The sequence below is a fragment of the Equus przewalskii genome, chromosome 5 (genome assembly GCF_037783145.1).
Source record: "Equus przewalskii isolate Varuska chromosome 5, EquPr2, whole genome shotgun sequence".
NCBI lineage: Eukaryota > Metazoa > Chordata > Mammalia > Perissodactyla > Equidae > Equus > Equus przewalskii.
Window position 1 is genome coordinate 85,562,422 of NC_091835.1, and position 23,975 is coordinate 85,586,396.

A 23,975-nucleotide genomic window follows, 5' to 3' on the forward strand; every position below is an offset into this window, starting at 1 on the left:
GCCTGATCCATGGCAGGTGGCCTTCGATTGTGTGTTGAGTGACTTAGTGAGGGAAGGCTAAAGTTGGCAGTGTCCTCAGCTAGTCTGTTTACTCTAGTCTCGTCCAGCTTCAGTCCAGTCTCCCAACAGCAGGCAGAATGACCTTTCAAAAATATAAACCCGGTCACTTCGCCCCCTGCTTAAAGACTTTCAGTGTCTCTGTAACTTTCCAGATAAGCTCCTTACCTTGATGCCTCTGAACCTTCACAATCTGGTGTCTGCCGGTTTCTCTAGATACACCCTCCAGCATCCATAAGCACATTTATTCATTTGAATTTTATTACTTGCCCAAAAACTCAATATTTGTTGAATAATTACTACGATCCTGGACTCGTCCTAGGTGCTTAGGATCTGTACAAAAAGAGGCAGTTTCTACCCCAGAGGGGCTTAGAGCTGAGCAGAGGGACAGACAGACGCCGTGTCCCTGCAGGAGCTGCTGAGGTGGAAGTGCAGCCGCTGCGGTGGGCGCCGTGCAGGGCTCTGCCTGTCCCTCACCCGCCCCTGCCCTGGCCGGGCTGTCGGCACGTCTCCACAGCAGTCCTGCTGCTGGTCACTTGAATCCACGTGCGTGTGCTCTTTTCTGTTCCCAGAACATTTTTATCACTCTCTGCTCCTCCTTAAAAATTCCTCCCAAGCATCACGTGCAGGAAGTCGTGGGCCCAGCTGGCCAGCCTCATGGAACGGCCGCCGTGGGGTCCACGTCTACATCCCCCTGACGTCTAACACCTGTCCCTTCCAATGGACTCCGAGCTCCTCCCTGGGTTTGTTCCTGGACACGTAGTGGACACTGGGTAAATGCTGGAGAAATGAATGAAACAGTCCACTAAGGGTTGGAAATGTCATCTTTCCTCACTGACTCTGAACTGGCCGTGGCTCTCAACACCAACACCAAGATTTTCACTGCAGCTTTATTTTCGGGACAAAGGTATCTAGGAAATGAGAGAAGGAGAGCGTTAGGTCCTTCCTCCTCGGTTCCATCTCCTCCTCCTCCCCCGCCCCACTCCTCCTCTGGAACATCCACTAACATCCTGCACCAATTTCTCATGAACACGCTGTGTCAGAGGGAAACCATCCTTAAGTCTAAATCCAAAGGGCCACCATTTGGGGGGGTCCTCACTGTTGCTTTTTAAACTTTTAAAAACCTGGAGTTATTGTGATAGGCAAACTTTGTCATCTTGCCTCTTGTCTGAACACTTGGGGCAGCATTGTCATGGGACAGAGGTTGAAAGAGAAGATAAAGGAGGGACCAGGGGCATCCGGGTTGAGGACAGCGATGTGGGAAGGGAGCCCAGGAAACAGCAAGGACAGCCAAGCTGGGTGGGGACGGGCGCCGGGGGGAGGGTCCTGGCTGTGCGCACCCCACCCAGGCCCTTGGAGAAGCCCATTTCCCCCAAGGCACATGTGTGTCTATTAGTGGGTCCTGGGGCTGCAAGTTGGAAAGCCGAGTTTCTGGGTCTCCCTGGCGGCTGGTCTTTGTAACCCCCTGCCTTTTCTTGTCTGCCAAGGCCAAGGGCAGCGGGGCAGTTCCCATCCTGCAGCCATCTGTGCTGGAAGGGGAGGCAGAGACCCAGGCTGGAGAAGGGGCTGCTCTCGGGCACCCCTGGAGGCCTGGGCAGCTTCTCCTGCGGGCAGGACTGCGACAGCCCTTCCCAAAAGATAAGAGAGGAAAAGGGTGGAAGCAAAGTTTGAAACCAGGCATCCCTTACCGGGTGAGAGGCCCGAGCACTCTTCGCAGTTTGGGTTATAAACCAGCATTTGAGGCATTTAGAGCAAATGAGGATTGATTGATTGATTGATTTTTGAGGAAGATCAGCCCTGAGCTGATGTCCACCACCAATCCTCCTCTTTTTGCTGAGGAAGATTAGGCCTGAGCTAACATCTGTGCCCATCTTCCTCTATTTTGTATGTGGGATGCCACCACAGCATGGCCTGACAAGCAGTGCGTAGGTCTGCAGCCACCCGGGATCTGAACTGGTGAACCCTGGGCCGTCAAAGCAGAACGTGCAAACTTAACCGCTGTGCCACCAGGCCGGCCCCCAAATGATTGTTTTTTAAAGCATGAGCTTTATTTTAAGAGCCATCTGAGAGTTGGCTTGTATGTGTAAGGCCTCCTGAAAATGATTGCCTGGCACTATGGGTTTGTCTTGCTGAGTAATTTCCTTCGGGTCTGGAAGGCACAGGTGTGATTCTGGTGTCCTGGAGGAAGCTCCTCTCCTTGAGCATGAGGCACTTGGATGAGCCGAAGGGCAGGTCCTGGAGCTGTGGAGCATCTCCTGCTTCCACCTGGGGGTGGGGGTGGGGGAGGGGGAGCAAGGAGCCCAGGGTCAGGTCTCAGCATGTAGGTGGGCTCTGCTCTCTGCCTGGGGAACTGTGTGTGTGGGGGTGTGTGTGTGTGGTGTGTGTGCGCATGTGTGTGGTGTGTGAGGGTGTGCGTGCATGTGTGTTGTGTGAGGGCATGTGTGTGGGGGGGGTCAGTGTGTTGTGTGAGGGTGTGTATGTGGTATGTGTGTGCATGTGTAGTATGTGTGTGTAGGGGGGTGTGGTATGTGTGTGGATGTGGTGTGTGTATGTGTGGTGTGTGAGTGTGGTGTGTGTGTGCGTATGTGGATGTGGTGTGTGCATGTGCACTGTGTGAAGCAGGTGGGACGCCAGCAGGGGCTTCAGGGGAAGCTCAGCTGACCCCTCCCTCCATCTGCTTCCCTGGCCGCTGGCCCACCGGAGCCCGGTGGGGTGGAGACACACATGCTCCTTGGTGGTGGCTGTCACAGGTGGGGTGAGGAGTGCAGGTGGGGGGGCGAGTGGGTGCTGAGAGCATGCTCAGGAGGTGGGACAGGGCTGGCTGGCTCCCTGCCCTCCTTTCTTGGTGCGACCCGGGGCTTGGCCTTCTCTGCGGCCTGGGGTGGTGTTGATGCACATCCCCTGGGGCTCTTCTGAGGCTCAATGCCGTCTTGCGGGGGAAGCGCTGCTCCTCGTGCTTGGCCCAGAATGAGAGCTCTGCACCACCTCTGGGTGTCCCTGGTGACTGACGGTGCTGGACCTGATCCCTCTTCTCTTCTGTCCACTGGTAGCCCTTCCCCTAAAGCAACTGGAGGGACCTTTGAAATGCAGATGCCATTGCTCTGATGCCCCCACTTCCCTGGCCCCTGCTGCTGGGCTCTGGCCACACTGGATGAGGTGTTTCTCAAACATGCTGAGCACGGCCCAGCCCCCAAGCCTTGTCCTTGCTGTTCCCTGTGCCAGGCGCGCTCTGCCCTCTGTCTTTGCACGGGTGCTCCATCCTGAGAGAGGAGCTCTGTGCCTGCAGTCTGTCACACTCGGTTCCATCTTCATCATTGTCTGAAAATACCCTGGGTATTTACCGTTTCTCGTACGTCCTGCATTGACCCCCGCTGTTGCCCCCTTTCCTCCCTTAGAGCTCAGGCCCCTGGGGATCTTGTCTTTTTTCTCCGCTGCGGTGTCCCCAGAACCTTGTATGGTGCCTGGCATGTGAACGGGAGGGGCTTAACAAATCCTGGTTGACTCAGTGGAGGGATGACTACGTCTTGCCCTGCTCGTCTTCATTCTGGCCCTTCTTCAACGTCCAGCTCAAGACTAAACTGCGCTAGGAGGTCACTTCTGACCATCTCAAATTTCAGGACTGTCTTCCCTTCACTTCCCTCTCAGTTCCTGCCGCTGAATCCAGTTGGCCACCTCTCTCCTCTTCCTTCCTCCCTCCCTTCCACCTGGCTCTGGTGCCCATCAATTCTTCATATTTGGGAGGTGCTCAAATTTTTAAGGTTTTATTTTAGCGCCCTTGGAGGAGATAGCACGCCGAAAGCTGAGTACAAGCTGGCCCTCCTGCAGCTCGTGCAAGGGCCTGAATGCAGAGGCAGCTCACCCCTGGAAGAACACGAGGTCCCCGGTGACCTGAGGGTCCTGGTGTGGGGTAGAGAGGTGAAGGGCTGTGCAGTTCATGGTGCCTGGAAACCCCGTAAAGCGGATAACTGGGCATGAGTGAAAGGTGCACGTGAGTTCCTTGTATTCCTGTAGCTTCTCTTAGGTTCTAAGTTATTTCAAGATAAAATGTTGAAAGTTGTTTCCCCTCTCAAGGTGTGTCAAGTGAAATTTATCAGGCTTTTTCTTTACAGTTTTTGGTTTTCATGCCGTGCTCGGAAAAGCCTTCATCTCAAGATCATAAGAATATTCACTCATGTTTTCCTTCTACGACTTCATTTGTTTATGTTGAAATCTTTGATCTAGCTGGAATTTTGGTGTGGAAGTGGGAAAATGATCCAGGTTTTTTCTTCTAAGTGTCTAAGCAGTTTTCCCCACATCTTCTGTTGAATAATCAATCTTTTCTCACCGGGTCAAAGGATGTGTTTATCGTGTGCTAAAAGTCCTTGTTATTCCCTGTGCACATCATGTTGCTTGATGTATCCTGGACTTGTCTTCCTTTGACATGTCCGTTCGTGTGTTTCTCAGTTCTTATTTACCTCCTCCTCCATAATTTTTGGGTATTTATTCTTCCAGAAGAATTTCAGAATCCATTAACTTTGGGATTATTTGATTTCAGGTAACATACAAGCCAGTTTAAAAGGGTTCATTGGGCATATATGAGAGTTTGTCTTGTAGTTGGAGTAAAGATGGAACAACCAGGCCTCAGTGAGGGTGAAAAGTCAAGAGGGACCTTGGTGAACGTGGCAGAAATATTCCGGCGATCACTCCAGCCTCTGCCTTAGCTACTAAATGACTTAATCTCCACCGCCAGCTTTAAAGTCTAGTTCAGATTCCTGGGAGAAATAATTGAATTGGTCACTGGCCAACCCATGAATTGGCCCTCCCTGATTGAGGTGCCTCTGGAGGTTGTGTTACAAATATGGATGCTGAGACCCTTCTTAGAAGGAGAAAGCTCTCAGAAAATGAATATATGGGTTTGGCAGACATCCTAAATAATGTCTAGTAAAACTCTTGCAATATTGAGTCTTTTTGTCTAAGAACGATGTAGGTCTTTCCATTTATTCAAATCTCCTCTCATGACCCTTCATAAAGATTTTTGCTTTTTGAAAAAAAAATTGTCCCTAAGTGTATGTTTAGCTGTTTTATGCTTTTTGTTATTTTCAGTGAAATCTTTTTTCATTGTATTTATCTGGATGGTTGAGTAGTTATTTTTTGTATATAAGAAAGTAATTAGTTTTTATATATAATTTTAACCAACTACTCTATTGAATTTTCTCATCATTCTGATCGTTGTCAATTGTTTCTCTTGGCTTTGCTAGATGTAGAGTCAGATTGCCTGCAAATAAAGATTGTTTTTTCTTTTTTATAATATATTCCTATATTTTATATTCTTTTTAAATTCTAGCATTTTTATTATGATCAGAAAGAAACCAATAAGTTTATTTTCATTTTTTAAACCAAGAAAGAGGACATAAATATTGTGTTGCATTTTGGGAAGTCTACCAAAAATGTGAAGCAAGATCATCTTGATGAACTTAAGTGGAAATAATCTGTCCAACCAGCAAACCAACCATCCGTCCATCCAAAAAATGTATTTTGCTGCCTTTTTTAATACCATAGATCCTTGTTGACACAATAAGAAAGACACAGTCCCTGCCCTTGAGGACTTTGGATAGAGAAAAGCAAAAGCAAACAGTTATGATAGTGTATAAGGGAAAGCACGTGGTCTTCATGGGAGCATATAAAGGGCACCTGAGCCAGCCTTAGGCAGTCAGGGCAGGCTGCTGGAGGAGGTGACGTCTAGAGGGATTTCTGAAGGAAACACGTGAATGGAAGAAAGACCACACTCTCAGTAAATGCGTCATGCCATGCAGTTGCTTTCAAATTCTTGAGTGTGAGCATGTCGGTGTTTTCAGCAATTGGCCATTCCGAAATCTTCATGGGTCTCAAGTTTTTCCATTTGCCTTTGCAGCTCAGGGGCCCCATGGCACCCTGGGGAACCCAAACCTTGACACAAGTCTGCTGGAGGAGTTCCTGGGCAATGATCTCGATCTGGGGGCCATGTAAGTAATGAGAGCACTGCTCTCCAGCTGATGTTTCAAACGATGGAAGAATTGAATGAGCTGAGCTGTGTTGTCTCCTTTTCTGTTTTCCAGGAGAGCTGGGTAGAGTTGGTGACATTTCTTTTGTGAATCTGGGGCATGTCTCACCAGTGAGGGCGGGTAGGCCTGGGGTTCCCTTTAGGAAGTTCCCCCCCATCCAATTCAGTGTCTTTAATGGATCTGGGCTGTCCAGGTTGTCCGCAGGTTGTTATCAGCTTTGGCAGTTTATGCCTGTCAATGAATTGTCCATTTCATCTAAGTTGTCGAATTCACTAGCATAAAATTGTTCATTGTATTTCCTTATTAAAAAAATTTTTTTTGTGAGGAAGTTTGGCCTGAGCGAACACTGTGCCAATCTTCCTCTATTTTGTACGTGGGACGGCACCACAGCGTGGCTTGATGAGCGCTGTGTAAGTCCATGCCTGGGATCTGAACCTGCAAACCCCAGGCCGCCAAAGCAGAGCACTTGAGCTTAACCGCTACGCCACCAGGCTGGCCCAGCCTTACTACACTCTTAATGGCTGTAGAATCTATAGTGATAATCCTTTCGCTGTTCTTGATATGAGTAACTTGTGCCTTTTTTTTCTTTTGATCAATCTCTTAGGAAGTTTATCGGTTTTCTTAACCTTTTCAAGAACCAACTTTTGGTTAAATTTATATTCCTAATTGTTTTTCTGTATTCTATTTCATTGATTTCTGCTCTTATTTTCTGATATTAATATAGCCACTCTAGCTTGATTTTTTTTTTTTTTTTTTTTTTTTTTTTGCCTGAGGAAGATTTGCCCTGAGCTAACAGCCAATCTTCCTCTTTTTGTATGTGAGCCACCGCCACAGCATGGCCACTGACAGACAAGTGGGGTAAGTCTCCACCTACTGACAAAGCGGAGTGCGCCGAACTTACCCACTTGGCCACCGGGGCTGGCCCCCCAGCTTTCTGTTTTTATTTTTAATTTACATACAGTAAAATTCAATTTTTTTCTTGTGGGTTTTGACAAATGCATGGAGTCGTGCAACTACTACCATAATGAGCACACACAACAGTTCCCTTACCAGGAGCATTTCTCTTACACCTCCTTTTTGTGGTCAAACCCACCACTCACCTTGAGCCCTGGTGACCACTCCTCTGTTCTGTGTCCGTGTAGTTTTGCTTTTTCCAGAATGTCACGTAAATGAAACCACACAGTATCTAACATTTTGAGTCTGGCTCCTTTCATTAAGCATAATGGCTTTGATCAAGACTTCATTCCTTTTTCTTGCTGAGAAAGACTCTGCTGAATGGTTATAACACAGTGTGTTTACCCAGTGACCCATTCAAGAACATTTGGATTATTTCCACGTTGGGGCAGTTATGAAGAGCTGCTATAAATATTCATTCACAGGTTTTTGTGTGTTGAAGAGTTTTAATTTCTCTAGGGAAATCTTAGAATAAAGACTGCTGGGTCATGTTGTATGTGTAAACTTAACTTTATAAAATTGCCAGATTTTCGAGAGTGGCTGTATCATTTTGCACTACCACTAACAATGTGTGAGACATCCAATTCTTTCTCTTCGTCGCCATTTCTTGGTGTTACCAGTTTTTAAACACTTTGTTTTGGCCATTCTAATAGGCTTGCAGTGGCATCTCGCTGTGTTTTAATTTGCCTTTTCCTGATGACATGTCATGTTGAGCATCATTTCATGTGTTTGTTTGCTGTTCATATATTTTCTTTGGTGAAGTATCTGTTCAAATTTTTTGCCCGTTTAAAAAATTTGGGGTTATTTTCTTATCTTTGTGTTTAGAGAGCTCTTGAAATATTCTGGATATAAAAACTTTGTTGGATACATGATTTGTGAATATTTTCTCCCAGTTTGTAGCTTATGTTTTCATTCTCTTAGCAGTGCCTTTTCGCAGAGCAAAAGTTTTAAATTTTCTTAATGTCTAATTTATCATGTTTTTCTTACATTGTTTTTACTTTATATCTAAGTAATATAGATATTGCCTAATCTAAATTCCCAAAGATTTTCTCCTATTTTCTTATAAAAATTTTAGAGTTTTACATTTAGGTCTATGATCCATTTTGAATTAATTTTTGTGTAAGGTTTGAGATATGGGTTGAGATTAATTTCTTTGTGTATGAAGGTCCACTCATTCCAGAATCATTTGTTGAATAACCTTTCTCCACTGAATTGCCTTTCCACTGCTGCAAAAAGTCGATTGACCATATTTGTGTGGATCTATATCTAGACTCTTCTGTTCCGTTGATCTATGTGCCTATCATTTTGCCAATACCACACTATCTTGATTATTGTATTTTTTTCATAAGTCTTAAAATCATGTAGTGTGTATCTTCCAATCCACGAACGTGGTGTGTCTCTCCATTTATTTAGGCCTTCTTTGATTTCTTTCACCAGTGTTTTATAGTTTTCAGCATACAAATCCTGCACATATTTTGTTCGATTTATACCTAAATATTTCAGTTTTCTATGAGCTATTGTAAATAATACTTCCTCCCCAAATTTTAGGGTCCAACTATTCACTACAAATATATAGAAATATTACTGATTTTTATATACTGAGCTTGGGTTCCGCGATCTTAGTGAAGCCCTTTATTAGTTTTTTAGAGATTTCTGGGGATTTTCTATGTTGACAATCATGTTGTCTGCAAATTGGGACAGTTGTGTGTCCTTCTTTCCAAACTGTATGCCTTCGGATAATCTTTCTTGCCTTATTGAACTGGGTGGGACTTTGGGTTTAATGTTGCATAGAGAAGTCATGAGCAGACATCCTGGCCTTGTCCTCTGTCTTAGAGGGCAATCATTCAGATTTTTAATCATTAAGTATGATGTTAGCTGTAAGTTTCTTACAGTGCCTTTTGTTAGCTTAAGGAGAGTCTCTTCTACGCCTAGTTTGCTGAGAATTGTTCTCATGAATGGATGTTGAATTCTGTCAAATGTTACTTCTGTATTTGTTAATATGATTATATGTTTTTTCCCCTGTCTGTTAATATGGTGAGCTACTTTGCTTAATTTTTTTTTTTTAAAGATTGGCACCTAAGCTAACATCTGTTACCAATCTTCTTTTTTTTTTCCTTCTTCTTCTTCTCCCCAAAGCCCCCCAGTACCTGGGTGTATATTCTAGTTGTAGGTCCTTCTGGCTCTGCTATGTGGGATGCCACCTCAGCATGACTCGATGAGTGGTGCCATGTCCACGTGCAGGATCTGAGCTGATGAAACCCTGGACCACTGAGGTGGAGTGTGCAAACTTAACCACTTGACCATGGGGCTGGCCCCCACTTTGCTTAATTTTTGAATATTGTAGTATCCTTGTACTCCTGGGACAAACCTCAGTTAGCTGTGATGTATTATTTGTTTTATATATTTCTGGATTCAATTTGCTCATTTGTGTTGAGGTTTTGTTTTTTTTTTTGAGGAAGATCAGCCCTGAGCTAACATCTGCCAATCCTCCTCCTTTTGCTGAGGAAGACTTGTCCTGAGCTAACATCCATGCCCATCTTCCTCTACTTTATATGTGAGACACCTTCCACAGCGTGGCTTGTCATGCAGTGCCATGTCCACACCTGGGATCCAAATGGGTGAACCCTGGGCCGCCAAAGCAGAGCGTGTGCACTTAACCGCTGTGCCACCAGCCAGCCCCTGTTGAGGTTTTTGCATCTGTGTTTATGAGAATATTGATCTCCAGTTTTCTTTTCTTATGTGACATTTTTCTGGCTTTGGTATCAGGGAAATTATAGCCTCCTAAAATTAGTTGGGAAGTGTTCTCTCCTCTTAGATGCTCCCGGTGAGATTGGGTGGCACTGGATTCATTTCTTCCTTAAATACGTGGTAGAATTAACCAGTGAAGTGGTCTGTGCCTGTAGCTTGCTTTGTTGAAAGATCTTTGCTACACGTTAAATTTATCTGGTAGATCCAGGAATTCATGTTATCTCTTTCTGCTTAAGCAAGTTTTGGTAGGTTGTTATTCTTTTTCTTTTTTCCCAAGGAATTTGTCCATTTCAAATTTAGGGGCATAAAGTTGTTTGTAGTATTTCTTATTAGCCTTTTCCAGACTCTGAGGAGTTTGCAATGATATTCCTTCTTCTGTTCCTCGTATTATTGTAATTTGTTTCTTTTCTCTTTTTCTTGATCAATCTCATTAGATATTAATCAATTTTATTCATCTTTTCAAATAAGAGACTTTTGGTTTCATTGATTTTTCTCTATTTTGTTTTCAATTTCACTGATTTTTACTCTTTATTATTTCCTTCTTCTGCTTGATTTGGGTTTATTTGTTCTTCTTTTTCTGGTTTCTTAAGGTAGAAGCTTGATTTGAATTCTTGGTTTGAGACCATTCCCTTTTTTTCTAATGTAAGCGTTCAGTGCTGTACATTTCCTTCTCTGTCTGGCTTTGGTGGCCTCCCTCAGTTTTTGATATGCTATATTTTAATTTCTTTCAGCTCAAAATGTTTTCTAATTTTCCTTGAGATATCCTCTTTGACTCATGGGTTGCTGGAATTGTGTTATTTAATTTCCAAATGTTGGGGAATTTTCCATATTTTTCTGTTGCTGATTTCTGGTTTAATTCCATTATGGACAGGGAACATACTTTGTGTGATTGTAATTCTTTTAAATTTGTTAATGTTTGCTTTCTGATCCAGGACACGGTCTGTCTTGGTGAACGTCCCATGAGCACTTGAGAAGAATGTGCTTTCAGCTCTCGCTGGGGGAGATGCCCTGAAGTGCTGATTAGGTCAAGTTGGTTGACATTGATCAGGTCTCCTATATCCTTGCTGACTTTGTCTACTTCTTTTAATCTATTACTGTGAAAGGAATGTTCAAGGCTTCAAGGATGATTATGGATTTAGAATTTTTGGTTGATAAGGGTTTTTTTTTCCCCAGCACTTAAAATATTTTGACCTACTCTCTTCTAATCTTCACAGTTTTTGATAAGAAATAGTTATTTGAATCATTGTTCCTTTGTATGTAATATGTCATTTTTCTCCAGCTGCAGGCTATTTTCTTTATCTGTGGTTTTCAGCAGTTTTCTTATGATGCAACTGGATATGGGTATGGTTTTCTTTGAGATTGTATTGTTTGGGATTTGCTCATCTCTTTGAATCTGTAAATTTGTTTTTCATTGCATCTGGGAAGTTTTCAGCTATGGTTTCTTCACGTGTACTTTTCTGTACCATTGTCCTTCTTTTCTCTTTCTAGGACTCCAACAAGACAAATGTTAGATATTGTACACAGGTCCCTGAGGCTCAGTTCATTTTTTCAGCTTTTTTCTCTCTGTTGTTCATATAGGATAATTTCTATTGATCTGTCTTCAAGTTCACTGACCCCCTCCTCTGTCTTCTCCATTCTGTTATTGAGCCCGCTTCAGATTCCTGTGGATCCCCCCGCCTCCCCCCTGGAAAAGACAGAGTGAAACCAGACCTGAACCTCAGTAGTCATGGAGAAGTCTGTCTGTGGAACAAAAACATCCTTGCCAAATGACCAAGGGAAGAAGGGAGGCTTGACATTTTGCAAGGTCAACACACACACACACACACACACACACTCACACTCACACTCACAGAGCTGGTGGGCTCCTGAGGTCTGAGCCCACACTCTGAGCTGGCTCTTCTGCTCCAGGTGCTGCGTGGGCTGAACGCAGACACTAACTGCCCCTGTCCTGCCCTCACGTTCCTCTCACTCCATCCAAGCAGCTGGCTGGTTCCTGTGAGAAGGGTGGGCCATGTATGTCCTCACCATCTCTGGCCTGGAAGCAATCTGCCAGAAGTTGTGCAGTCTCTCTCCTCTGTGTGTCTTCTCCTTAAGAGAAGGTACAGCGAATTCCACCAGTGTTGTTTAATCATCTGGATCACTCTTCTAACTTGAAGAAAGAACTTTAGCTGCTGTGGGAAAAGTGGACAGAAGTCTTATTCAAAGAGTTGTCTTCTTATCTGGAAGGTCTGAAATCTGTCATATGATCCTAGTCTCCATGGTAATTTATAATGGTCCTTCCTGCAGGACCAGAGCATCTCCTTATAGGCAGTTGCTATTGAGGTCCTGGCATGGTTTGCCCAATCAGATTCCCTATACCTTTGGGGGTGAGATGGTGCGTTAGTAACAGGTAGAGGTTGGAGTTAACATTGTTGAGCATTTACCAAGTGTTAGACCTTGTTCTTGGCACTTTACATATTCACTTATTTAATTCCGTATTTGATTTTACACGTTCCATTCTCTTACCAGCTCTGCCACATAGGCACACTATTATCCATCCTTTCTGCATGGGGAGGGTGAGGTGCAAAGAGGTGCAGTAACTCTCCATGGACTGGCAAGTGGCAACGCTGGGGTTAAAATGCACTGGCCCTAGAACACGTGCCCTTTCTTCTACATGCAGCTTTTAGATTAATTGATGTTTTAGGGAATATTTTAGAGGAATGCGAACCTCAGGGAAAGACATTAAACCTATCTAAAATTATCTGCCAGAAGGTGTGACTCAGAATGCATCTGAGCTATGCAAAGATTTGCAAAGATTGTCAGAGTTCAGGCCCATTAAAGAAAAGTCTGATGGTCAGATCCCCTGCCATTGCGTGATAAAAACTGCTCAGGTGCATGCAGTCAAGTGGGGCTGCAATAGAGATCTGCGAGAGTAAGTGGAAGCAGGTCCAGTCCGTGACCATGAGGCTGTGGGCTGGTTCAGTGATCACGACATCTGTAAAACCTATTCAGATACCCACAGTGTTGAGTATTTCCACACACCAGGCTCTCTCGCAGGTTAGCTGCCCTCCGCACGCCAGCCCTGGGATGGAGGTCTCCTTGCCTGGCTCACAGCCGTAAGTGGCAGAGCTGTGTGTACTACAAATCCTGGGTGACTTCCGCTCTCCTGCATTGCCTGTGAACTGTGCTTTTAAAAAACGTCAGTGACAACTCTTTACCACTAGGCTGCAAAATTCCTGGGAGCCAGTTTGAATCTCATAGGCAGATTTTCAGATCTGAAAGATATTTTAAAAATGGAATTATTGGCTCTGTAAAACAGATGGCCCTAAATGCTCTATGGAAAACTGGCCCCATGAGATGCTGTGGGAAAAAGAAAAGTTCCTGATCCATAAATAAGCTTGTAACTCACTGGCTTGAAGAAAGTGAATGCCTTAACTGCAGGGCTTTTCAGAGCCTTTGCTGTGCTCATGTGCAACCGGGGAGGGGAAACGCATGCAGTGCTCCTCAAACTTGTTTGGCCGTGGACCACTTTTGGGGTCATGTGCCCGTGGAGGAGCATTGAATGTGCTGCTCTGGATTTTCTTGTCTGTCTGTGTGGATCTACTGTTATGTTGAGCTGGCGCAGTCCCGTCAGCATGAGGTTTTCTGAAAATTGACCTTAACCATTCTGTCCTTGTGTGCAGAGCCCGGGGCAGCTGTCTGCCCAGGAGGAGCAGGCTGATGTCCTCCCTGATTCCCTCGATTCGCCAGCCTGGTACCTCCAGGTGCACCAGAGACCGTGGTTGGACAGGCTGGGAAATGTCCAGGTGTGGAGAGCTGCTGACAGGGAGGAGGCTCGATGTTTGGGGAACAGATAGACCCTGGAGGTCGTAGTGAACAAGGAGGAGAAGGTGCACTTGTGTGCGTGTAGAGGAAGGAAGGCTCTGGAGAAGAGACCAGTGCCTCTTCAAAACAGGCTGTGTCTCCTTCAGAACTGCCTGCAGCGTCGCCTGCCTCCCTGTTGCTCACAGTAGGGGTTGGGGGCAGCAGTGCCGGCCCCTGGGAGCTGGAAACGCAGCATCTCAGGCCTCGCCCAGAACTGCTGAACCCGAGCCTGCGTTTCAACAGGGTCCCACGGGACTCACACGTGTGTTACGGTCTGAGAAGCCCTGCTTTGGGTTAGCACACATGCCTCCTGCCCCATCTCCAAGTCCCACACCAGGTAATACAGTCGGGTCAGAGTCCGTGTGGTCAGTGGGGGGCATGACCCCAAGCTTCAGGCTGGCCTGCGGTCTGCCTGTGGGGTGAGAGGGAGCGAGCTGAGGTGACGCCTCTCCGCGGTTGGAGTGGGTGACTTCGCAGGAGGGGGCCTTAGAGACACATTAGGTCCCTTAGACACGTCAGCTCCAGGCTTCGTTTTATTTCATTCTAACGGTTGAGCTTAAGCATCTGGTATTCTGGGTTTTCCTTGGGACTCGGCTTGTCAGGGTGGCTGGCAGGACGAGTTAGGAGTCGAGGACCAGCTGCGTGTTTTACTTCTGCTGCCAGTGGGAGGGGCCGATGAGCCCTTCACGTGGTGCTGGGGAAGGGAGTGAGGGAACATGCATGGTTCTGTGAGAAGAGCTTGTTAGAGGCCGTGTGAGTCCATCGGCCATTTGACCTCTGGGTTCCAAGTGATGCAGTAGGAGAAGGGCTGAACAGAAGCCTGGACCAAAACAGGACCGGCGGCTCTCAATTCTAGACACTTGTGGAAAGTGAGATAACCTATGGTAATTAACATGGTTAGGATAGTCTGTGTTTAAAACGCGTGTTCTTTAGAGCATGGACTGGTGGTGGACCACTCGACTCCAGCTCGACCAGTTGCCAGACGAGTAATCTCCAGTAGGTCGTTTAACCTCATCGAGCCTCAGTTTCACTGCCCGTGACAGGAGCAGGGGCAGCGATAGCACCTTTCACGTGGTGGTGGTGATCAGACGAGACCCACGCAGAGGCGGGGCCAGTGCTGGCCCGGAGCGGGTCCTCCGTGAAGGCCGGCCGTCCCCAGCATCCAGCAGCAGAGGAGGACACGTGAGGGCCCGGGCCTGTGGTTTGCCGGCACGGGGCTGGAGGGAGGACTGCAGTGTGCTTTCCTGCTTCTCGCTGCCTTGTCGTGAAAAGCTTTCCTCGGGCTGCCAAGGCCCTTTCCCATCCCAGCATCTGGGTGGGGGGTGCAGACCCTCGTGAAGCTGATCAAGTATTCACTGAGTGCCTGCCTCGTGCTCACCACTGAGCACTGTGGACACACACACACACACACACACACACGCACACAGTATGAAGACACACTCTAAATGTCCATGAGGGAGGATAAATCTGACACCCGGAAGACTGGAGGAAATACTTTCAGTAACAATCATTTTTACAGTTAGGTGATGGATACAGCAGTGAACAAAACAGATGAAACCCCTGCTGACGGTTTACCGAGGGCACTCGGGTGGGAAGCGGCTGCCCTGTGGGGACCCCGGCATCTTTCTCTGAGTTGGTGGTGCATGGTGACTGTCTGTTGTAGGTTTGAGTATTGTTTTAAATTCTCTTTGGGGGTGGGTTTCCTCACGGCCTGCTCCTGGGGTGAGCTGCTCCCATCCCTTCACTCCTGCCGCTCTACTGCTGTCACACCACCCTAGTGGGAAGAGGACAGTGGTGTCTGGTATAAAGTCATTTAGTAAGACGCAGAGACACAGGTGTAAGGTGAGGGGAAGCAAGTGAGGTCGGGGAGCCTACCATTTTAGATTTAGGGTCAGGAAAGCCCTCTCTTGATATAGGAGCTTATTACATATACAGCATGTTTATGGCCATGTGTAGGCTAAAAAAGCGGTAGGTCCTATTTATTAAGCAGCAACTCTGGACCAGGCACGGTGCTGAGCTGAGCTCACCGTGCAGTCGAGCTTTAGGGGAGGCAGTGTGTGTGAAGGCCCTGGGGAGTCCCTGGAGAAAACAGGGATCGCACCGCTGAACCGTGAGGAGTCCCAGCCGGGTGTCACGTGAAGCCCGCATCTCGACACCTGCATGTCCTGCATCGTGCCTAGTAGAGTCACGAGCACGTGGTAGCACTCAGGGAACACTTGCTCAAGCCGGGTTTCAATTCGAAAGAAGTGCTGGCTGCTTTGGAGGCAGCGTGCGGATGACACACACAACCGCAACCAGCTGGGAGGCAAAGTCTGTTTTGCACCCTCCTTTGGTTTGGGTGGCATTCAGCCTCCAGGAGACCACGTTTCTCCATTCGTCCTCCAAAAACCAAAACAGATTGTGTGTCTGGGAGAAAGGGATTTGGAAGGCAAATTATTCTATTTCTTATCAGCAGCTAAGAATCTCTTGATTCTTACAACCATCTCCTGGAGAAGCTGGAGACAGAGATGGCCACTCAGGGAGTGACCCATGGTATCTGTCGCTTCCTATATCCATTTTGTGGAAATCTTTTTGGCAAAATAGGCAAATTCAGAGCATGAAGTCCAAAAACAGTCTAGTGTTCACTAGTGGGATTCCTGACGTGGCGATCGTGAGTCCGGAGGAGTTCGCAGCTTAGAAACAGTCCCAGACAGCAGTGTTTTTCTTGAAGTTAATCACTGCCCTTGTTTTTTACAATTTGCTTAGTTTTGAAGGTGGCTATCCTTAATTCTTCCCTCAAATTCTCTGAAAAGAACTGCAAAATTTCTCTTGATATATTAAAATTCGTTGAGCCTGGGATGCAGTGAAATAAAGGAGTAGCTGTAGTGAGTTTTGGAAGGGAGGGTAAACTGTAAGGAAAACACTTAAAAATTTAAAATCTTCGTTTTAAAGCCACCAACGCATAGTGCTGCCACTCAGCACAAGGCCCTTCGGTCCTCCGCCGGGGACTGCCGGATGGAGCGTGCGCTGCTGTTGGTAACATGCCAGGCCATGCTTTTGGGGGGAATTGATCATTTACTTGTGGTTTCAGATTTTATTAACATTATTGAGCTCGGTGGTGCTGCTAATGTTAAGGTAACTGAACAATGGCCTAGAACCTTGAATGTGGAATCGTGAGATCACGGAGTCAATGACAAAATTTAATCTGTGGGTTTCTGGGAGAGGTGCATGTGCAGAATTTAGGAAGTCAAACGGTGCTGTACACGCGGCTTACGACGAAAACCCACCTTGCTCTGCCCGCTCCCCCCGCGTCCCTGAGCTGCTCTCCCCGAGGCGGGTCCCTTTCGGCTCTTTTAGCTGTGTCTACCACCTTCTATCTAAGTGAGGTTTTGTGTTACTGTTCTTGCTTTATACACTTTAAGAACTTAATACCATCTTCTGCGAGGATTTGACTTTCTTATACCACATGGGCTACCCCCAGCCTCCCAATACCATAAAGTTGTGCAGAAATTTTTGGTGAGGTCAGTATCCAGGGCTTACATTATCATCACTATGAGTTCACATAATAATTTACTATGATTATATTTTCTTTCTTGAAATTATTGTTTGTCTTGAATCATGACCTTGCTTTTGTGATTTTCTTGGCTTCGAGTTTCCTCATCACTAATTCTTCCCTCAGATTCTCTGAAGGGAACTGCAGAGTTTCCCTCAGTGTTAAAGCACCTTAGTGCCTTTTCTTCTTAAAGACATTCCTCTATGATCTATGCCATCACTGACTTCTTTTTTCTATTGATTTATTCTATTTTGCTCTATTGATTGATGAGAAGGGATGTTAAAATCTCCAACTATGAATGTGCGGTTATTTATTTCTCCTTTCGATTCTGTCAATTTTTGCTTCATGTATTTTGGACTTCTATTGTTAAATATGTAAACAATCAGGATTGCTTGCCTTCTTAATGAAAGAACTTTTATTATTACGGAACAAGCCTCTTTACTTTTAGTAATGCTCTTTATTTTGAAGTCTATTTTAGTTATTATTTGTGAAATCACTCTGCCTCTCTTACACATTTTCTTCCCTGTGTTAACTTTCAACTTATCTGAGCCTTTATATTTAAAGTGTTTTTTTTTTCTGCTTTATCTCCCCAAATCCCTCCCATACATAGTTGTATATCTTAGCCACAGGTCCTTCTAGTTGTGGCACGTGGGACGCCGCCTCAATGTGGCCTGATGAGCGGTGCCGTGTCCGCGCCCAGGATCCAAACCAGCGAACCCCGGGCCACCGAAGCAGAACATGTGAACTTAACCACTCAGCCACAGGGCCGGCCCCTGAAGTGCTTCTTGCAGACAACATACGATTGGGTTTTGCTTTTTAAAAATCTATTCTTACAATCTCTGCCTTTTAACTGGAGTGTTTAGTCCACTTACATTTAAAGTAATTATTGACGTTGTATTTAATTCTGCCATTGTATTATTTGTCTTCTTTTTGTCTCTTCTATTTCTTATTCCCCTGTAACTCTTTTTCTGGTTTATTTTGTAATATTCGAATAAGTTTAGAATTCCATTTTATCTGTTGACTTCAGCTATACTTCTTTGCATTATTTAACTTTTTACAATCAACTCATAGTTAATGAATTAATATTGTACCGCTTAGCATAAAATATAGAAATCTTCAACTGTATGATTCCATCTATCCCCCACTCCCATCCTCTAAGCTATAGTTGTCATATTACACCTACATGTGTTATATGTTATATACTCTACAAGACAATGTCAATATTTTTGCTTTAAACAGTCCTGTGTATAAAGAAATTCAGAGAAGAAGCGATTTGTGTTCAGATAGGTACCATTTTTTATTCTCTTCATTTCTTCCTAAAGTTTCAAGTTCCCATCTGGTATCATTTCCCTTTAGCCTGAATGATGTTTTTAACACATTTTCTTATGCATGTCTGTTCACAGATTCACTTAATTTTTTTTATTTGAAAATGTCCTTATTTTGCTTTCATTCTTGAAGGATATTCTCCTTGGATATAAAATTCTGGATTGTCAGTTTTGTTTTTCTCTAGCACTTTAAAGATATTGCTGTGCTGTCTCTTGCCTGTGGAAATTTTGATGAGAAGTCAGTGCTCATTTGAATCACTGTTACACTACAAGTAATATTTTGCTTCTCTCTGACTACTGTGGAGAGTTTCTGTTTATTTTTGGTTTGCAGTGATTTGACTCTAATGACTTAGGTGTGGTTTTCTCTATATCTATATTGCTTGGGATTTGCTGAGCTTCTTGAACTTTTAAAGTTATGTTTTTTACCAAATTTGGGAAATTTTTGGCCATTACATTTTTAACTATTTTTCTGCTCCATCCTTTCCACAGGTTCATGAATCTCTTTCTCTCTCTCTCTTTTTTTTTTCTTTTTTTTAAAGATTTTATTTTTTCCTTTTTCTCCCCAAAGCCCCCTGGTACATAGTTGTATATTCTTTGTTGTGGGTCCTTCTAGTTGTGGCATGTGGGACGCTGCCCCAGCGTGGCTTGATGAGCAGTGTCGTGTCCGCGCCCAGGATTCGAACCAACGAAACACTGGGCCACCTGCAGCAGAGCGCGCGAACCCAACCGCTCGGCCACGGGGCCAGCCCCTCTCTCTCTCTTTTTTAATTAAAATTTTCCACTCTGTTCTTTAGGTTGGATGGTATCTATGGATCTATGTTCAAGTTCTGCTGTTATACCACCCAGTGATCTTTTTTATTGATAGAATGTTTTTCATCTCTAGAATTTCCATTTAGTTCTTTTTTATGGTTTCTGTTTCTTTGCTGAGATTTTGTATTTTTTGGTTCTTTGCAAACACGTTTTTCTCTGCTCCATTAAGCTTAGTTGTAATAGCTGCTTTAAAGTCCTCGTCTGCTGATGAACATCTGGATCGTCTCTGGGTTCATGTCCATTGATTGTTCTCTCTCCGGAGGCGAGGCCATGTTTTCCTGGTTCCTTGTTTGTGGAGTAATTCTGAACTGTACCCTGGACACTGTGAATGTCGGGATTCTTTTATATTCCTCTGAAGAGTGTATATATTTTTGTTTTATTGGGCAGCTACTTTGCTTAGACTCAAATTGTGACTTCTGTCTCTTGGGAGGCAGCTCACGTTTCAGTTCAGTCCCTTGCCTTTGGTTGAGCTGTGCAGTCAGCCCCCGACATCGATGGCTCAGGAGTCGGCCAGACCCTAGGCTGGAGTTTATACACAGAACCTGGGGTTTCCCTTCTCTGGATCTCTCTCTCCCAAGATTCCCTTTTTGCTTTCAGCGGCTGTGTTTACCCCAGACTCTGTTCTGTGGTTCCTCAGGCCAGAAACATCGGGCTTCTCTTGGGGTTTTGGCTGTTCTGCGGTTCCGACTTCACCCAGCCCTAAGGCTGAAAGCTGTCAACAGATTACTCACCTCATGCCATTACCTCGTCCGAGTTTCAGGGTCCCCCAGAATCTTCTTGCTTTTGCCCACTTTCCAGTGTCCTTGGGTATATATTTATTTTTACTTTTCCAGCTTCATAGTTTTTATCTGTGGGAGGGTCTGGTCTGGCAGGAGCTCAGCAGTCATGTTGGAAGCAAAGGAGTTCCTTTGTGATTCCTTACGTATCTCGGTGTTTGTTCTCTGTCTTCCATGCCAAAGGCCTTCTGAAAACGTCTGACCCTTCATGTTTGTCCCTTGGGAAGTCCTGTGACAAGCCGTAATTTCTCAAAGGATGAGTTTCATTATAGAGTGGCCAAGCAGGGACTGGCCATTTCCTTAGGTGACATCAAATTATCATTTCCCCCCGAGGACCTTCAATTTTTCTAAGGAACAGTCTTCCACTTTCTGCTTGGATGCCTGCAAAGCTGAGTTGAGGAGTCTCAAAGTTCAGTGTTTAGACTTTTAATTAACCCTCCGTTTTCAGCCCAGCAGCTCCACAGGCCGCCTGGTTCTGTCTCCCCAGAGAGGGAGCCCCTCCAGCTTCTGCTGCGCCATGAGGGAGCTGCCTGGCGGTACAGGTCGGGAAGCCAATCTGAGGGTCCAGCTGTTCCTTAATCACACTTTCAGCCAATTCTTTTGTTTTTAGCCCCGCCTTACCCCTGGATTCAGAGGCTCCTGGTGACGCCAAGGCCCTGGACTTTTCTGGAGTGTATTTGAATTGGATAACCTCTTGTTGGCTCCTACGTCCCCTCTGCCATCCCCAAGAAGTCCTGTTTTTGTTTTTTCCATTTTGCTAGTTCATTTTGCTCAATCCTATTTCTGTCTACCATGTGTTTTTGAAATATGGTCTGTTGTGGTCTCTGCTCACATGCTCTGTGTCCTTTTGTGTTTATGCCTCTTTATTCTTTACTTTCCTTTGAGTGGGATTTTTGGAGGAAGGTAAATGTGCGTTCTCTCTTCCCTTAGTAATAAGAAATGAATAAATTATAATGGACCAATTTGAGAGAAAACATATCTTTTCTAGTAAATAATAAAAACAGACTTTTTTCATCATTGTATAAGATTAAAATCTTAATCAACCAAGAAAAACATGACAGCTTCCTGTCCATCGAGAGAATAAAGTGCAGGGTGTGGTGTTTACGTGTGACTTAGTATCTCACAGTTTCTGCGCCGTAAGGAACTTGAAGGTTTTTTGGAAGAGACACTTTCACACTTTTTTAGTTGTGGTACTCATTTTTTTTAAAGATGAAATTTTGCTTGCACCTTAATATATAAAATGGAAAAACATTATGATTTTTTTCCCCAAGCATTTAAAAATCTTTTGTAAAACTCCTGGGCTCCTTCCTGGAGCTTTGGGATTCCCTGAGCCCACGTGGGGACCTGAGGCTTCCATGCAGCTCTGTGCTGCAGCGAACATGTGCACAGCCGTCTCTCTAAATGTAATGATGGAACAGGTTACGACAAAAAAGCAACACACGTCTCTAATCCTCAGGCCACGCCAGCTCCCAGACTCCCCACCCTACTCCGCCTCAGACTCCTGCTCTCCTCCTCAGGTCAGAGGTGAGTGGCATCTGCCTTCTTCACGTTACGCTGCTCCTCTTCTTGAACCCTGGGGTGAGAAAGAGAGGCCCCTCTCAGTGTGTGTCCCCCCAGGTGCGTGCGGCCCCACTCTGAGACCTGCAGCCGGGGCGACTCCAGCGTCTCTTCACCACTCCGAAGCTGCACCCGGGATGCTGCCCGCACACCTGCCCCAGGGCTTGTCTGAAATGAGCGACCCCGGCCGCATCCACAGCAGCTTCCACACCTGTTACCCAGACGCCAGTCACCTCCCGACCCCCCTGGACCAGTCCGTGCCCTCCCATCTGGGGATGAGTTGTTCTTACCGTCAGCAGCCTCTGAGCTACAGCCCCAGGTAAAGGGCCAGTTCCTTAGTTATGAGGATCTCCGAGCAGCCACCCCTCGGGGCCAGTGGAGAGTGAAGACTGGAGTCCTCTCCAGGAGATGGCAGTGTTGAGACGTAGATCAGACTTGCCAAGGCCCCTGCTCTTGGCTTTAGACCATCTTTTAATTAAAAACCGGCTAAACCCAAGGTCCTTGTTCAGTGGAAAGCTGAAATGTCAGGAACATATAGGGAGATGCTGGGCGATGGGGAAGCGCTCTTTGCATTGGCAGCCTCAGCTAGACCGCACAAGGAATTTGTGGATGAGCTCTCAGGAAGATATGTCAGTTAAGCTTTAACTAGCGTTCTTTTCTTCTCTTTTCCTTCCTCTCTTGTCTTTCATCCCTCTGTCTGGATCTAGAGGGTGGCAGAAAGAGTAAAGACCATCAAAACTTGTGGTGAAATTCCACAGGAAAAAATGTGCAGGTGTGAAATGTATGCATGTGTTTTGAGTCTGTATCTCCTCTGTCCCAGTGAGTCCTCTGCCTTTGAAAACGCGGTCGTGTTATTTTCCAAGCAGCTGAATCTCAGATCCGCTGGGTAGAGGAGAACGAAGTTTCAGACCAGTTGGGCTCTGGGAATAGGGACCTGTTCCATCTGCTCCATGCATGGACCTGGTACTGCAGACTAGAAGGGACCCAAGGAACTTTAACTAGAATTAGTCTGAGGGAGGCAGAGAGCAGAGAATTAAATTAGATTTAATGTAACATGGAGAGAAAGAGAGCCCTCACTTTCACTTTGGTTTCTTGCTTTCAGAGCCTCCTTGCCACCAGCCAAGAAGAGAAAGTGCCCGCAGGTGCTGGAGGACCCCAGGGACGGCCGGGTGTGGGCCCAGCTCTCCAGACCACGTGAGCCAACCCGGGGCCTGTTGCTGCCCTGGCCATGAAATCAGGGTCTTTTACCAGCCTTGGAGCCGTCCTATAAAAGTATTTTCTGTCTGCTAGAAGGGCAGCGACAGGCTCTGGGAGTTTCTTTCTTCCCTCTTGACGTGATGTTTCATGCAGCCTGGGGTGGGGTTGTACTGGAGCTCCCAGAAGAGATGCCACCCTCTCCCTCTGGTGGAGACGAATCACCGGTCCTTCCAGTTCCAGGGGCAACGTATCTCAGAGGACCCCGGCCCCGGGTTGGGGAGGCTGTGTAACGTGGCAGCACCTCCGGGAGCCTGCTGCTGTGCTCACTGCTTAGTTCCTTCTTAATCGTAATGTGCACACCTGGGGATCTTGGGAAAATGCAGATTCTGATTCAGTAAGCCTGAGGGGGGTCTGAGAGTCTGCATTCCTCACAAGCTCTCAGGTGGTGCTGATGCTGCTGGCTCGGGAAGGTTCTCCAAGAAGCAAGACTTGGGAGGATTTCTCCAGTGGAGCAGGCGGGGAGAAAGCTGGGCTGCCCTGGTACTCACTTCAGATAGCAGGTTCCCAGTAGATCTTTGAAATGTTGTAAAATCGTTTAGAAGTCTAGTAGCACGATCATCTGATGCTATCTTGCTCTTTGTCTTATATAACATGTGACACATCACATTTCCAGCTTAGAGACTTGATCCAGTTGAGAACAAATTAGGTCTTTTGAGTCTGAGGTCTTGAACTTTAGAATTTTCAGAGTAAATGCTATGGCACTTTTTAGGGAAAAAGGATGATGCTCCATGCTGAATCTATAGCCACTGTCCGTGATCCAACGTAGGCAGTGTGAACAGCACCCCAAATTCAGGGACCAAGTCTTTTATTCTCATGCATCAGCTTGGCAAGAAGTCCAAGATTTCCTTTGGACTCCCTCCCACTGTTGTCCCCAGACTCCAGAAGCTTATGCTGCCCCGGAAGGAGATGCATGTGTCTCTCTCTTCTGCTTGAGTTGCAGTCTTTGCTTTTCGCAGCTGCATGGTAAGAACTGGTCCTCTGTGCCCCTGGGGACTGCTGCTCCCTTCAAGGACATGTGGCCTCAGCTCCAGCAGGGTCTGTGGGTCCTTCAGTGGACAATGACTTCACCCTCTCAGCCACGCCCCACACACCACCA

The 23,975-nt window shown here is 45.9% G+C and overlaps 1 protein-coding gene across 1 annotated transcript in view; it reads left to right on the forward strand.

Moving 5' to 3' along the window:
* Positions 1–23,975, forward strand: part of MYRFL (myelin regulatory factor like) — a 116,664-nt gene that overhangs the window by 22,599 nt on the left and 70,090 nt on the right. The window contains 4 exon segments of the mRNA XM_070622061.1: positions 5,948–6,038; positions 21,522–21,589; positions 21,683–21,941; positions 22,725–22,816. Of these exon segments, the coding sequence (XP_070478162.1) occupies positions 5,948–6,038; positions 21,522–21,589; positions 21,683–21,941; positions 22,725–22,816 (510 nt within the window).